Below are 16,284 nucleotides of genomic sequence, written 5' to 3'. Positions count from 1 at the left end.
AAATTGCAGCAAGGGAGGGATTCAACAAAGATCACAATAAATGAGTATAAATGATTTTACCTAATGACTGCAAATAGGTTCAATCATATTATTCCACCATATCATATCCATCCACAGGTGAGACAGTAACAAATATTAGATGTATTATATGTATAAACACATGATAGATAAGATAATTATTGAAGACATTATATATAATATGTATATATTTCAATATGTATATTAATGCACACAAACTGAGATTTTAAGATTACATCTCTATAGGAATTTTAAAACTACAAAAGGTTTCAAAGTAAATTTAGTTTTAGAATATCAAAAGTAAAATTTATTAATGGTTTCAGTAATTTATGTGTTCTACTACTCAAAATGATACATGAACAATTTAGATGCAATGTTATACTACAGATAATTCTCTTGTTTCTGCTTCATTAAATCACTTAGGCCAAAAGATAGATGCATGCCATCTTACCTGTAGCTGTTTTTCTGGATGATACCATCTGATGTGTCCTGTGCCTCTTTAGCAGAAAATCCTAGAAGGTGCCTCCTTTGATTTGCAGGGCTCACACTAGGGTTTATTCTCCTGGAATCCTGTTCCAACATGCTGAAAATAAAAAGCAGGAAATAATAGCTGAAATAAAAATATGTCACACATATGCCTGCTACATGCGGCTCTGAAACAAACCACAATTCCTTTGTAGATCCATGCATGTAACAAAAATGCTAGGCATAGAAGCAAGTACAAATAGGGTACTGAAGGTGTTCAAATCCTTAGCATGGTAACCTGCACATATCAAAAACAATTTTTATAAGTATAAAAGCACCTTATTTATAAACTGTTTAAACAATAGTAGTGTTCCATATGCTTTAAAAACTCGATAATTACATGTATATATGAAGTAGAAATAAATACGACACACCTAAAAACAAATTTTGAACTCCAATAATAACTGAAATAAGAAGGCCTCCTGGACAGTGCAAACTGGTGTTTTCAAGGACAGAATACTTCAAATGAAGTAGGAAGTATTCTCCTTCTCAACAGTCAAATTCATTATTAGCCTTTCACAATTCCAGAAGGCAGGCTATCAGATACAGCTAAGAAAAAAAAATTTTAAAAATACTTCTATTTGTATTTATATGTAAAAACTTCCATTCTTTCTCCCTACCGTCCCTAATATCTTCATTCATCAATGTATATCCTCTTCAGAGGCATAAGCATTTGGAAAAAACAACAAAATATATACATATAAGCAAATACTGCCTACTTACTCAACACTTTTTTTTTTTTTTTTTTTGAGACAGGGTCTCACTCTGTCACCCAGGCTGGAGTGCAGTGGCGCAATCACAGCTCACTGAAGCCTTGACCTCCCAGACTCAAGCAATCCACCCACCTCAGCTCCTCTGAGTAGCTGAGACTATAGGCATGTGCCACCACACCTGGCTAATTTTTTTTTTTTTAATTTTAGTAGAAATGAGGTCTCACTATGTTGCCCAGGCTAGTCTCAAACTCCTGAGCTAAAGCTATCCTCCCGCCTTGGCCTCCCAAAGTGCTGGGATTACAGACGTAAGCCACTGCGCCCCGCCTTAATTAACACTTTTAACTCATTAATAGTGCTTAGGAACTTGGCTCATCAATAAGACTTTGTCTGTGTGTTCGCAATTTGTTTTATGATGCAACCCACACAATTTACACTACTCATAAAATTCAACACAAAGGGAATCTCCCTAGAGAAGCACAAAAGCTTCTATTTGGAAGGATAAACTACTTCTTAAAATTCAACACAAAGGGAATCTCCCTAGAGAAGCACAAAAGATTCTATTTGGAGGGATAAAATGCAAGAGGAAAGTAAGGCTAATGAAAAAGGGTAGTTAAGGAGACTGTGGTTCTAAAGGAAAAGCAGTTCTTTGAGATAATAGTAGCTTGCCTCCAAATTTGGGGAAATCAGTGTTGGGGGAAAACGGGGAGCAGACACATCTCTCTAGAATATCTTTCTGATCCCTTAATGTATTTTCCATTCTCCTCAATTATTCACCCCCAGAAATCATTGCTACCCAGTGATTCTCACATGGCATGCTGTAGCACTTGGGAATACTGCAAACTCTTCAAAGGTGTACCACCAATTAAAGCCATTGTGTAACATTTAATTTTGCTACAACTGAGGCTATATTTTATCACAGTTGTATCTTTCAGACTAAATGTTTACCTGAGCAGTCACACATCAATATAAACCTTGCCACAAATGAGGTAAGAGACCTAGTGGAATGTCTGTCTAAACTTAAGAAAAGTCACCCTGATGAGTATTTAAGAAAACATGAGAGAAGCAGAAAACAATAGCAATTTGGAAGGGAAGTCAAATGAAGAGTGTGATGATAACTAAGAAATTTTATTTCTTTTTTTGGAAACTAACTTTAAAAAAAAAGTGTTTACTTTTTCTTTCAAGCATGGTGCCAAAAATTCTACTTATGAAAGTAAGCTATGAATAAAATCAAAGTTAAGAACTTTCCCCTAAGTTTAGAGACTCTCAATTAATTCAACCCCTACTGACCCCGCTATTGTTGTTAGTGAAATATCCATATACAAATGTTCCTGTTTGGTGGAAGTACTCACTCCCTGATCCCTCCAGTATCTCTACCATCCTAATTATTAAGAGTTTCCCCTTGTTTCAACTAGAAATGTGCTTCCTTTTTAAAAAACAAAAAACAAAAAAACTTCCACCTTTTGATACTAGTTCTGGATTCTGTGGCTATCCAGAACAAGTCTAAGTAAGCCTTCTTCTAATGTCCAAAGACATCCAACATCCCCCTTACCCCAGGCTTTCTTTTTCAAGATTATAGTTTCTTGATTCTTTCACATACTCCTCTTTACAGCATAGTCTGAAGTTCCTTTAGCATATTTGGTCACTCTCCTATCAATACGCTTCTCAGAGGTAATGTCCAGAATTGGCCACAGTACTTCTTAGGTAGTATGACCACTACAGAATGGAAAAGGATAATTCCTCCATTTGTTCTAGACACTGTTGTTCTACTGATGCAGTCTAATATCGCATAGGCTTTCCTGGCAGTTATATTATACTCTATTTATATTGAGCCCAGTGTAATTAAAACCCTAAGTCCTTTCACACAAACTGATTTTGAACCATGACTTTTGCTTCTCTTCCTATCCCACCTCAACGCTGAATTTATGTAACTGAGTTTTAGGATCCAGCTGAATAATTTATATCAATTCCTTTAAAAATACTTGCCTACTAATCAATCAAGAACTTTTAGGCTCCTCAGTAGCAAAAGAAATTCTTCCAAGAAAGTATCAGCATGCCATCAATATCCTGCACTGAGTTGTTATTAAAATAAAAAGCTCCTTCTAAATCTGTAAAAATGTAGGTTTATCTACTTATGAATTAACTGAAATATCACCTAGATCAAAATTTCCCATCTTGACCATAAAGATATCACAAGAATGTTAAATGCTCTTCTAAGATGCAAATACAGTATATTTTAACAGTAACTACCACTTTTGAGTACCTACTACGTATTAAGGAATGAAGGCTCAAAGGAAGTTGAGGCTCAAAGAGTTTAAACAGTTTGCCCAAGTTTATGCTCTAAATAACTAAGAAAGTCAGGATTTGGATTCAGGATTGGAATTCCATCACTGCACTATGTTGACCACATTTCCCAGAATGAATGATTCATCCATTAATTTATTCATGTAGTAAATACCTATTATGTTCCAAGAACTATATTTGGTGCTAATGACTCAAAGATGAAAGATACAAAAAATCAGATTACAGCAAGTCTTCAAATAATGCTGGTTCATGCAATGTCATTTTGTGATAACACTGATGACAAAAAAAAAAGTCAATTCCCAGCCAAGGTCACTGTCTGTGTGGAGTTTGCATACTCTCCCCAAGTCTGCATGAGTTTCCTGTGGGTACTCCAGTTTCCTCCCACAGTTTCCTCCTTAAGATGTGCATGTTAACTGGCATGTCTAAATGGCCCCAGTCTGAATGAGTGTGGGGAACATGTGTGAGTGCACCCTTCAAAGGGATGGCACCCTGTCCAGGGTTAATTCTTGACTTGTGTGCCAAGCTGCCAGGATAGGCTCCAGCCACCTACCACCCTGAACTGCAATAAACGCATTGGAAAATACAAATCATTGTAAAATAAAAATGTGTACAGTATACAATAATCATACAAGTGCATGACAATAAATGATGTATGAAAGCTCTCAGCAAGCCTGCCATATTTGTGATTGCTTTTTAACTGTGTGGTAGGATGTGCTCCTTTCACTTTGCAAACATTTATTCCTTGATTTAAACCACCACTACTATAACCACTGTCACTCACTGATTCACCAAAAACTGGATGAATAATTATCCTTTTTAAAAATTTTTTATTTCCATAGGTTTTTGGTGAACAGGTGGCATTTGGTTAGATGAGTAAGTTGTTTAGTGGTGATCTGTGAGATTTTGGTGCACCTATATCCCAAGCTTACCTCCCACTTATGTGTGAGAATATAACGCTGTTTGATTTTCCATTCCTGAGTTACTTCACTTAGAATAGTCTCCAATCCCATCCAGGTTGCTGCGAATGCTATTAATTCATTCCTTTTTATGACTGAGTAGTATTCCATCATATATATATACCACAGTTTCTTTATCCACTTGTTAATTGATGGGCATTTGGGTTGGTTCCACATTTTTGCAATTGCAAATTTTGCTGCTATAAATATGAATGAGCAAATATCTTTTTTGTTTAATGACCTCTTTTCCTCTGGGTAGAAACCCAGTAGTGGAATTGCTGGATCAAATGGTAGTTCTACTTTTAGTTCTTTAAGGAATCTCCACACTGTTTTCCACAGTGGTTGTACTAGTCTAGGTGACTTTACCAATGTTTGAGAACCATTATTCTAAACTAACTCTGTTTTTCACATCTTTCCTATCTCAGTTCCCTAAAAGGTACACATTTTTACAGTGGATTCAACAGAAGTGGATAGTTTGGAAATAGGGACTGGGGGAGTTTGGAGGGACATGAAAGGGTAAAAAGTGGTTATTTGTATGACTTATGGATAATTTATACATTGAATTAATTCAGAACTATTGATACTTTAAAGTTTGTAAAGAACTCTTCTACTAATCATTGTTCTTTTAATGATTTTACTAACACTATGAAAACTGGCATTTCAACTCACAATTCATGGCTGTTAACAGGCAAATGCTTTGAGCTTACCTATCTGTGTAGTCTATCCCATCTGTATCCAGGCTGCTCTATAATCACTTAGCAGCCGTACTTACTGAAAATCAGTTTTAATGTTAATTGGTTTGGCTCATAAGTGGTCACTATTTTTCCCAGTGCCCACTTTGGTAATGATTATCCATTGTAATGACAATATACCCTTAACCATAGCTATTTCAGTAACTTTTAGCCTTTTTTGAGTCAAGGAGCTCAGACACATTCAATGAGCTTCACAAAAATTATCTTATTTACATTATACAGAGTCAATAAAGTATTTTCAACAAGGGAGTCATGATGAAGCAAAATTTAGGATCCAAATAGTCTGTGGGTCTCAATTTTATTATCTATCCATTGGCTAGAATATTTCGAAGAGGTAATATATTAATAAATTCTGCTAAGAATCTTTTAACGTTTTTCACTTGTTTGTTTTTGGTTGTTATTATTTTTTGGCCTCCATTCCCTGTAGTTTTTTTGTCTTAAAATGGAATTTCTCTTAAGCTAAATTACAGACAAGTTGATTGTCCAATTCAGCTAAAAAAAAAATTTAAATACTTGAACTCTATAAAATGACCCACAGAAACTAATTTTAACCATCTGAATAACTACAGGTTTGTAATGCCCTTATTTTTATTAACATCTGAAAGACAGGTAAGAACTTCATTTCGCTGCCAGAATTCAAGATTGTTTTAGTACAACTGTGACATCGCAAATATTGAAAGGAATTTGACAGTTCTTGTAATGGTCAAATGTATAAAAGAGTATGAGAAAATTATTATTTATATGAACTTTTAGATTCTTGCCATGAGTGCTTTTGCATCATTCAAATGTCCCCTTTTGTTAATTTTAGAAAAATTAAATTTCCAAGAACTCAAAGAAATGACTCAGTCATAGTAAGGGTTAGTATAATGAATGCACATTTGGTGACTGTTTCTAGTTCATAATATTAATAAAGCAATCTAATCAAACTTTGTATAATTGCTTAAATCAGGTTCTATTCAGTAGTTTAAAACAAGCTACAAATATTAAGAAAATTGAAGAAGTTTCTATGTCTCTATGATCAGAAACATGCTAGTCCACAGAGTAACAGTAGTTTTAAGCCAGAAAATAATCATTACATCAATAAACCTTGCTCATATTATGGGCCACTGGTCCTGAAAAGCATGGATTAATAAAACACAAATGATTTCAATTTCCCCGAAAGTCTGGAAAAAGTATTATAAGAATTGTTACCTTACTTTTTCATTTATTAAATTCTAAAAGCCAACAACTGTTTTAGATTATTTATGAAGCCACTTAATCCTTACAGTGTGGTTTCAGATACTCAGTCTTCATACCAAGTAGCTGAACAAAAAATGGCATATCTCCAAGTCCATTCTACTCCTTGCAAACCTGCTTTCTTATGGTACAAGTAGGTCAATTTCGAATTCAAGCCATCTTACCAGGTAAGAATCATACTGCTTCTTGTCCTTAAAAGAAACTGCTTCTTATCCCCAAAAGCTGCTGCTGCTCTGTGGCTTGGAGAGCCACACACAAAAAGCTGAAATTACTTTAAGATGAAAAGAGCATGGAGATCTTCATGTTTTAATGTGAAATAGTGGAATGAGCACAAAATTTGGAGACAGGAGATCTGGGTTCAAGATGTTACTCTGAGACTCGTCACTTGAGTATGTCTGGGATACTTGGTCAACTTCTCTAAGCCTCCAATTCCTCACATGTAAAACATGAAAAATAACAAATATTTCACAAGGTTTTCCTGAGATTCAAATGAGACAATAGATGGGAACATGGTTTATAAAGCCCAAAGATGACACAGAGCAGGACACTTGTCTTCCTGCCTACCAGGTTCAGGCTAGTGGCAACATAGTAACTAAAGTGATCCTTTTAAAATCTAGGTCGGATTATTATGTCACCTCTGCTCAACACCTTCTGATGGCTTCCCATTTCTATCATGGTAAAAGCCCAAATCTTTAAAATGACAGAAGTCTTACCTCAATTGACCTCTCCCTGTATCTCACCTCTCTGACATCATCTCCTACTACTCTAACTTTAGCAAAGCCACACTAACCCCCTTGCTTTTCCTTGAACATGCAAGACACATTTCCACCCCAGGATCCCTGCAATGGCTGTTTCCTCTGCCAAGAATGCTGTTCTTCCTCAGATATCCATATGGCTAATCCTCTCCTCTCCTTTAAGCCTTGGCTCAAACACCGGCCTTACAGTGATCACCATTTAAAACTACAGTCCTGGCAGGGAACAGTGGCTCACACCTGTAATCCCAGCACTTTGTGAAGCCAAGGTGGGCAGACTGCTTCAGCCCAGGAGTTTGAGACCAGCCTGGGCAACATAGTGAAACGTCATCTCTACAATAATAATAATCATAATACAATAATTAGCTGGGTGTGGTGGAGTGTGCCTGTGGTCCCAGCTCCTCAGGAGCTGAGGTGGGACAATCGCTTGAGCTCGGGAGGTCAAGGCTGAGTGAGCAGTGATTGCATTACTGTACTTCAGCCTGGGGAACAGGGCAAGGCCTTGTCTCAAAAAAATTAAAAATAAGTAAATAAAACTACAGTCCCAACAACCACCCTTCCACGTGTAAAACCATTTACCCTACTACACATTATCCCTTTGTTCAAAGAATTTATAATTTTCTCATTTTACTTATGTTTATTGTCTCTCTTCTCGCTAGAATGTAAGCTAAGGGGTGTTCTAGTTCCTGGTTCATAAGAGGTATTCCTTTTTCAAAAAATAAATAAATAAACTTTGTGCACCATCTGCCTCTTGTCAAGATCTACATTTTAGGTAAACTAACCCACAACTCAAGAATGGCAGGTGATGAAGTCACTATTACACCATTTCCAGATCCAGGAACAGAACATTATGTTAATTTTCAATGCAACTGAGGCTAAAAGGAGAAAAAAAATGGGGAGTTTTCAAGGTAGTTTCCAAATTTTAAAAAGGTTTTCTCTTCTCTGTTTATTGAATGGTTCAGAGATGATTTTTGCAGCCTAGTAGTAACTGGGGGTAATTTATTAGAAACATAAATGTGGTTAAATGAAGAAACAGACCTTCAAGTCAAGACAAAAGAACCCTCTAAATAGCAGTTCTCAGAGCCAAGGATTACCATGCTCTGGGAAGAAACCTGCACTTTACAGTGGCTATTTGCCAAATGGGCCAACATGAACAAGAAAACAACCTGAGATTCTTTCATTCATTCAATAAGCAATTGTAAAGCAAGCACTATTCTAATAGATGACGCTTATTCTTGGAACCCAGCCACTAAACTGTGAGGAAACCCAAGCAGCCGTGGAGAGGTCCAAATGGAGAAAAACCAAGAACCCTGGCCCACATCCCAGGCTCAGGTCCCAGCTGAAAGCTGTCACCAACTTACTGGCCATGTGAATGAGCCAATCTGAAGGTGGGTCTTCCAACCTAAGCCACCCCAGTTAACACTCCATGGAGATAAAGAAGAATTGTCTGTCCTGAACCCTGCCCAATTTGCAGATTTCTTTACCAAAATAGTAACTGCTGTTGTCTTAAGCTTTTAGGTTTTGGGTTGGTTTGTTCCACAGTATTAGATAACTGATACTCTATAGTAATTAGATTGCTGACATCACTGAGTCAGTGTTTAATATAAAAGATATGTGTGTGAACAACTCTTTGTATGCTTCTCACTACAGAAAAGTATCCTCTGATTATTCTAAATGTCAAAAAACATGGCTGTAAATTTGAGTACAATCTCTCTTTTCTGTTATACTTACATCAATCCAGTCAATTCATAAGTTACTTTCCCCTATCACAGCCAATCCTAAGCTTTAGGGGAATGGGCAGTGTTGCCACTCCTCTAACTGTAAATGCCAACTCCTTTTTCTCTGCCTGAGTGGCTGTTGCTCTATCAGTGATTAAGCCAAGGCTCCAGAGGCAGATTGTGATTCTGATCTCTGCCACACATTAGCTGTGTCTTTGGTTTCCTCATCTGTAAATTAGGAATAATAATACCTGCCTCATGGCACTAAGAGGAACAAATGAATTAATCCATATATCAAATAGAATACTTGGACTAGTGTTTAGTGCATAAAAAGTAATTAGTGTTTGATAAATAATGGCTTAATACAACATGCAGAAAAAACTAGCTACCTTTACTACCCAAGCACACATGGTATCAACATATAGCCAACCTAGCTTATTCCAAAACTAAGAATCTTCACCTGTTTTCATCCTCTTTTCTTCTAGTTGCCTTATTTCCATTTATCTGTCATTGTTAATTTACCAAAAAAAAAAAAATGGGAGAAAAGAAAAATAAAAGCAAGTAACTGAGAAATCTGCTTTATTGAGAATTCTGGGAAAGGGCTGAGACAGAAAATAATATAAGGTATATAGATCATCTGTACATTCCCTAATTCTGGCTCCTCAGAGGCCATGGATTGTGATAAACTGACTGTGTGCACAACATACTAATGCCAATTTATGTTCAGAACACACAGACACCAAAAAGTCCAAAGGCACCGCACACACCTGCAGTTCATACTGACATTAGTCATAAATCAATTAAGAACTATTTGTAGAATGACATTTAAAATTATGTTTCAAATGCTTACTAAAGTGACAAAACAGCTCAATCTGGAGACAAAAAAGACATGAATGGCAAACTGCCTAGAAGTCTAAGCAATACATAATAATTACATATGTACTTCTGTACATTCAAAAGCTTCAAAGGTATCCTATACTACCCTTAATATTAGCCTAGACATTCACTTGTTACAAAATTAAGGTGTTTATTTCCTTTATTATTTATGTTCTGCAGCACTTACACAGCATGATTCCACCCAGCTATATTAAGTACTGAAAATGGTGATTGAAAATGCTATTTCACACAAACTATCCACTAGTCCCTGTTTTATGTTAACTAAGATGTATGATCTGAAGAACATATCGAAGTACTCAAACTCTGATAGCAGTTTTCTCACCTGGCCTAGTTTCTCACTGACCCCTTCTCACTAGGTAGAAAGCAGAAGAGATAAATCTCCTTTTATCTCTTAAGTTGGTAAGGGATGTAGGTTTCTGGTTTCAACTGCCTTTCCCTTCATTACAACAATGAAGTGTGGGGAAAAAGTAGCCAAGTGATACACGATAAAGCCACTGGGATGCTCCTCGTAAGTCTCCCTATGTACAACTCATATGAAAGCCAAAACTAGAGAAAAGCATCAACAGAATTTTCCATGCCCTCAAAACCTAGCTCTGTGCTTGATAGGCTCTAAGACATCTTTTTCAACAAAGGATGAAATCTACAGAGAAAAGAGAACCAATTACTTTGTGTAGACACATTTTTGACAAACATGAATATGTTAGACTATTTGGGGAAAGGACTGCCTCTGGCTCTGTTACTCTCCTGCAATTCCAGATTCAATAACACCTGGTACTCAGATACATTGTATTTCTTCAGTTCATGTGTCACTTTGATAAATGTGGAAAGTATTTTTAGCCAAAAATTCAAATTAGATTTCATTTAAAAATCTGGCTGAACAAAACCGTGTATACTTGGTGGTTTGAATTCTGACGTTTAAGTTACAAAGTAACTTTTAACCTACAGCCAATAGTGATATCATATGGCGAAATGTGCTCAACAACAACAACAAAAAATTGGAACCAGATTTGGGGACAAGCTCATCTCAGGATAAGAAGCTAGAATTCTTCCTATAAAATAATGAAAAGCTGACAAATTCAGAGAATGCTGGAATAGAAACATTTTACTTCTAACCAGTTCCAGATGACTCAAACTCAATGCCATATGCTCCGTGGTTACCTTTTCCTTAAAGCACAGTCTCATAAGAAAACCACAGAGTAACTGGCCCACTAGTAGCATGATTTACCCTTCCTCATCCGAGTCTGATGTCTCAAACTATAAAGATTCCAGACCTAGTGAGGGCGCAGCACTAACCCAAAACAAAAACAGGGTAAAAGCACTGTCAATTCCAAACACTTGTTAATTTTTTTAAGACCTAACTGAAACATATTTAAAACCTCCTTAGTATGTTCATTTATGATTTGCAGCAAAGGAGGATGACTATAGCGACCTTTAAAATAGAAAGGGGAAAACATAACAAAGGAATCTATAACCTGCAATTCTATGTGCCAGGAAGAAGTTCCCCTCACAGATTATGCTGTGGCCCCTACTCTGTCCAAAACAAAGGTCCATAAATGTCCTCAAGTATATAAGACAAACCTATCTATATAGAGGTGTCTGTCTAGAGACATTTTAATAAAAACTTCCCTTACGTACATTATCTTATAATCTAATGAATAAGTGCTTTTACAATTTCCATAATGGCTAACATATAAGGAGGAAAGAAATACAAAACTATACACAACAATGTATAGGAAGAAAGAAATACAAAACTATACACAACAGTTTTCAACCCTAGACATACTTCAGAATCACCTGGGAAAAATGTTTTGTTTACAAACAAATGCCTTCGACCTACCCTATCAGACTCCATAGGTCTTGGGTAGGGCTCAGGTAGCAATATTTTTAAGATTCCAGAGTAAGGCTGGGCATGCTGGCTCACATCTGTAATCCCAACATTTAGGGAGGCTGAGGCAGGAGCATCACTTGAGCCCAGAAATTCGAGACCAGCCTGAGCAACACAGCAAGATGTCATCGCTTCAAAAAAATTTTTTTAAATGAGCCAGGTATGGTGGCGTGTATCTAGAGTACTAACTACTCAAGAGGCTTGGGCCTAGGAGTTCAAGACTGCAGTGAGTTATGATCATGCTGCTGCACTCCAGCCTGGAAAACAAAGTAAGATCCTGTCTCTAAAAAAAAAAATAAAAAATAAAGACAATTCAGGTTACACATTTTTTGGGACAAGAACATCATAGAAGTGATACTGCGCCCTTCTCAGTGCATCCCATCAGGAGCTGCAGATGTCAATATGTCTCATGACTGGGAATGTTACTTTATCACTCAGTTATGGTGGCATAACCTCTCATCCAATATCTCTCACATTTTCTACCTCTCTGTCTCCCTGTGTTATATTCTATATAATTTCTTCAGATCCATCGTCCCATTCACTATTTCTTTCTTCAAGTATATCTATTTTTTTGTTTTGTTTTTATTATTATTATACTTTAAGTTCTAGGGTACATGTGCACAACGTGCAGGTTAGATATATATACATGTGCCACGTTGGTGTGCTGCACCCATTAACTCACCATTTACATTAGGTATATCTCTGAATGTTATCCCTCCCCCTCCCCCAACCCCACCACAGGCCCCAGTGTGTGATGTTCCCCTTCCTGTGTCCAATTGCTCTCACTGTTCAGTTCCCACCTATGAGTGAGAACACGCGGTGTTTGGTTTTTATATCCTTGCGATAGTTTGCTGAGAATGATGGTTTCCAGATTCATCGATGTCCCTACAAAGGATATGAACTCATCATTTTTTGTGGCTGCATAGTATTCCATGGTGTATATGTGCAACATTTTCTTAATCCAGTCTATCGTTGTTGGACATTTGGGCTGGTTCCAAGTCTTTGCTATTGTGAACAGTGCCACAATAAACATATGTGTGGATGTGTCTTTACAGCAGCATGATTTATAATCCTTTGGGTATAGACCCAGTAATGGGATGGCTGGGTCAAATGGCATTTCTAGTTCTAGATCCCTGAGGAATTGCCACACTGTCTTCCACAATGGTTGAACTACTTTACAGTCCCACCAACAGTGTAAAAGTGTTCCTATTTCTCCACATCCTCTCTAGCACCTGTTGTTTCCTGACTTTTTAATGATGGCCATTCTAACTGGTGTGAGATGGTATCTCATTGTGGTTTTGATTTGCATTTCTCTGATAGGCAGTGATGATGAGCATTTTTTCATGTGTCTGTTGGCTGCATAAATGTCCTCTTTTCAGAAGTGTCTGTTCATGTCCTTTGCCCACTTTTTGATGGGGTTGTTTTTTTCTTGTAAATTTGTTTGAGTTCATTGTAGATTCTGGATATTAGCCCTTTGTCAGATGAGTAGGTTGCGAAAATTTTCTCCCTTTTTGTAGGTTGCCTGTTCACTCTGATGGTAGTTTCTTTTGCTGTGCAGAAGCTCTTTAGTTTAATTAGATCCCATTTGTCAATTTTGGCTTTTGATGCCATTGCTTCTGGTGTTTTAGACATGAAGTCCTTGCCCATGCCTATGTCCTGAATGGTATTGCCTAGGTTTTCTTCTAGGGTTTTTATGGTTTTAGGTCTAACATTTAAGTCTTTGATCCATCTTGAATTAATTTTTGTATAAGGTGTAAGGAACGGATCCAGTTTCAGCTTTCTACATATGGCTAGCCAGTTTTCCCAGCACCATTTATTAAGTAGGGAATCCTTTCCCCATTGCTTCTTTTTGTCAGGTTTGTCAAAGATCAGATGGTTGTAGATGTGTGGTATTATTTCTGAGGGCTCTGTTCTGTTCCATTGGTCTATATCTCTGTTTTGGTACCAGTACCATACTGTTTTGGTTACTGAAGCCTTGTAGTATATTTTGAAGTCAGGTAGCGTGATGCCTCCAGCTTTGTTCTTTTGGCTTAGGATTGACTTGGCAATGCGGGCTCTTCTTTGGTTCCATATGAACTTTAAAGTAGTTTTTTCCAATTCTGTGAAGAAAGTCATTGGTAGCTTGATGGGGATGCATTGAATCTATAAATTACCTTGGGCAGTATGGCCATTTTCATGATATTGATTCTTCTTATCTATGAGCATGGAATGTTCTTCCATTTGTTTGTGTCCTCTTTTATTTCATTGAGCAGTGGTTTGTAGTTCTCCTTGAAAAGGTCCTTCACATTCCTTGTAAGTTGGATTCCTAGGTATTTTATTCTCTTTGAAGCAATTGTGAATGGGAGTTCACTCATGATTTGGCTCTCTGTTTGTCTGCTATTGGTATACAAGAATGCTTGTGATTTTTGCACATTGATTTTGTATCCTGAGACTTTGCTGAAGTTGCTTATCAGCTTAAGGAGATTTTGGGTTGAGATAATGGGGTTTTCTAAATATACAATCATGTCATCTGCAAACAGGGACAATTTGACTTCCCCTTTTCCTAATTGAATACCATTTATTTCTTTCTCTTGCCTGATTGCCCTGGCCAGAACTTCCAACACTATGGTGAATAGGAGTGGTGAGAGAGGGCATCCCTGTCTTGTGCCAGTTTTCAAAGGGAATACTTCCAGTTTTGCCCATTCAGTATGATATTGGCTGTGGGTTTGTCATAAATAGCTCTTATGATTTTGAAATATGTTCCACCAATATCTAGTTTATTGAGAGTTTTTAGCATGAAGGGCTGTTGAATTTTGTCAAAGGCCTTTTCTGCATCTATTGAGATAACCACGTGGTTTTTGTCTTTGGTTCTGTTTATATGCTGGATTACATTTATTGATTTGCATATGTTGAACCAGCCTTGCATCCCAGGGATGAAGCCCACTTGATCCTGGTGGATAAGCTCTTTGATGTGCTGCTGGACTCGGTTTACCAGTATTTTATTGAGGATTTTTGCATCGATGTTCATCAGGGATATTGGTCTACTTTACTTCCAACTATGTGGTCAATTTTGGAAAACGTGCGACGTGGCGCAGAGAAGAATGTATATTCTGTTGATTTGGGGTGGAGAGTTCTGTAGATGTCTATTAGGTCTGCTTGGTGCAGAGCTGAGTTCAATTCCTGGGTATCCTTGTTAACTTTCTGTCTCGTTGATCTGTCTAGTGTTGACGGTGGGGTGTTAAAGTCTTCAATTATGTGTGAACCTGGGAGGCAGAGCTTGCAGTGAGCTGAGATCGTGCCACTGCACTCCAGCCTGGGCAACAAAGTGGGACCCCGTCTCACAAAAATAAATAAAATTTAAAAAAAAGTCTCCCATTATGATTGTGTGGGAGTCTAAGTCTCTTTGTAGGTCTCTAAGGACTTGCTTTATGAATCTGGGTGCTCCTATATTGGGTGCATATCTATTTCGGATAGTTAGCTCTTCTTGTTGAATTGATCCCTTTACCACTATGTAATGGCCTTCTCTGTCTCTTTTGATCTCTGTTGGTTTAAAGTCTGTTTTATCAGAGACTAGGATTGTAACCCCTGCCTTTTTTTTGTTTTCCATTTGCTTGGTAGATCTTCCTCCATCCCTTTATTTTGAGCCTATGTGTATCTCTGCACATGAGATGGGTCTCCAATTTTTCTAGGATGGACACTTTCTTTTATAAAGTGTCTCTTCTGAGAAGAATTTGCATTCGATTCCTTCAGGTGCTTACAGGCACCACCAACGTAAGCCCACCTAAAGTGCATTTTTGGCTTGATTTGGGGGGGATCACTCTAGTAGTATAAATTTAGGCTCTAACCTGATTAGTTAGGGGCTTTGAGTAAAGAATTATCAGGAAAGACTTTTCATTTGTTTCCACTCTAAAGCCAAAACCAAGATAGGCACTTAATAACAGTCTCTCTGAGTGGTAGGGCAACTTTTGTTCCCCTCTTTTGGCAACCAAGAGTGTCATTCTTTGGAAGTTCTGGCTTTATTTGGGTAGAGAAAAAGGGAGGCCTCAGTTGTGACTTCCCACCTCACTTGGGTCCACAGCTTTCTTTCCCATCCCCAGACACTAAGCCACAAGGATCAGGAACTATATCCAGAACAAGCACCACTTCCAATGCTAGCTTACCGTTATAGATTCATCTTATCTTTTATTATTTCTGGCCTCTGAGAAGCCCTTACTTTGTCTCCAGTTGAGCCAGGAAATAAGAGTTTTGATTTATTTTTTCAATCCATCATTTTTTAGTTTGCTAAACTGCAATGAGTTTCTCTGTACCTTTAGCCTACCACATTGCCAAAAACAAAAGGTTAAGGTTCCTTAACCATAAGGTAGAAAAAATAAAATAAAATAACACTTTACAGCATAGTGGAGAAGGTAGAGTCTGTAGGGATAATTTTTTTTTAAAAAAACCTGGGTTAAATTTCAGGTTCTCAACAATAAAATATGACTAATAATCATAGAATTAACCCCAATGAGTAATAAGAAGAGGATTTTCTTTTTAACCAATTCACATTTGTCGT

The 16,284-nt window shown here is 37.3% G+C and overlaps 1 protein-coding gene across 5 annotated transcripts in view; it reads right to left on the bottom strand.

The window, feature by feature from the left end:
* The window catches only part of ATF6 (activating transcription factor 6), a 210,504-nt gene that overhangs the window by 123,962 nt on the left and 70,258 nt on the right, over positions 1 to 16,284 (bottom strand). For all 5 annotated transcript variants that reach the window (XM_063627165.1, XM_063627167.1, XM_063627169.1 and 2 more), the window contains one exon: positions 470 to 601. In XM_063627165.1, coding sequence (XP_063483235.1) covers positions 470 to 601 — 132 coding nt within the window. The remainder of the gene's footprint in view (positions 1 to 469; positions 602 to 16,284) is intronic.

This window comes from Symphalangus syndactylus, chromosome 12 (genome assembly GCF_028878055.3).
Source record: "Symphalangus syndactylus isolate Jambi chromosome 12, NHGRI_mSymSyn1-v2.1_pri, whole genome shotgun sequence".
NCBI classification, from domain to species: domain Eukaryota; kingdom Metazoa; phylum Chordata; class Mammalia; order Primates; family Hylobatidae; genus Symphalangus; species Symphalangus syndactylus.
This window is presented reverse-complemented; position numbering and strand designations above follow the sequence as displayed.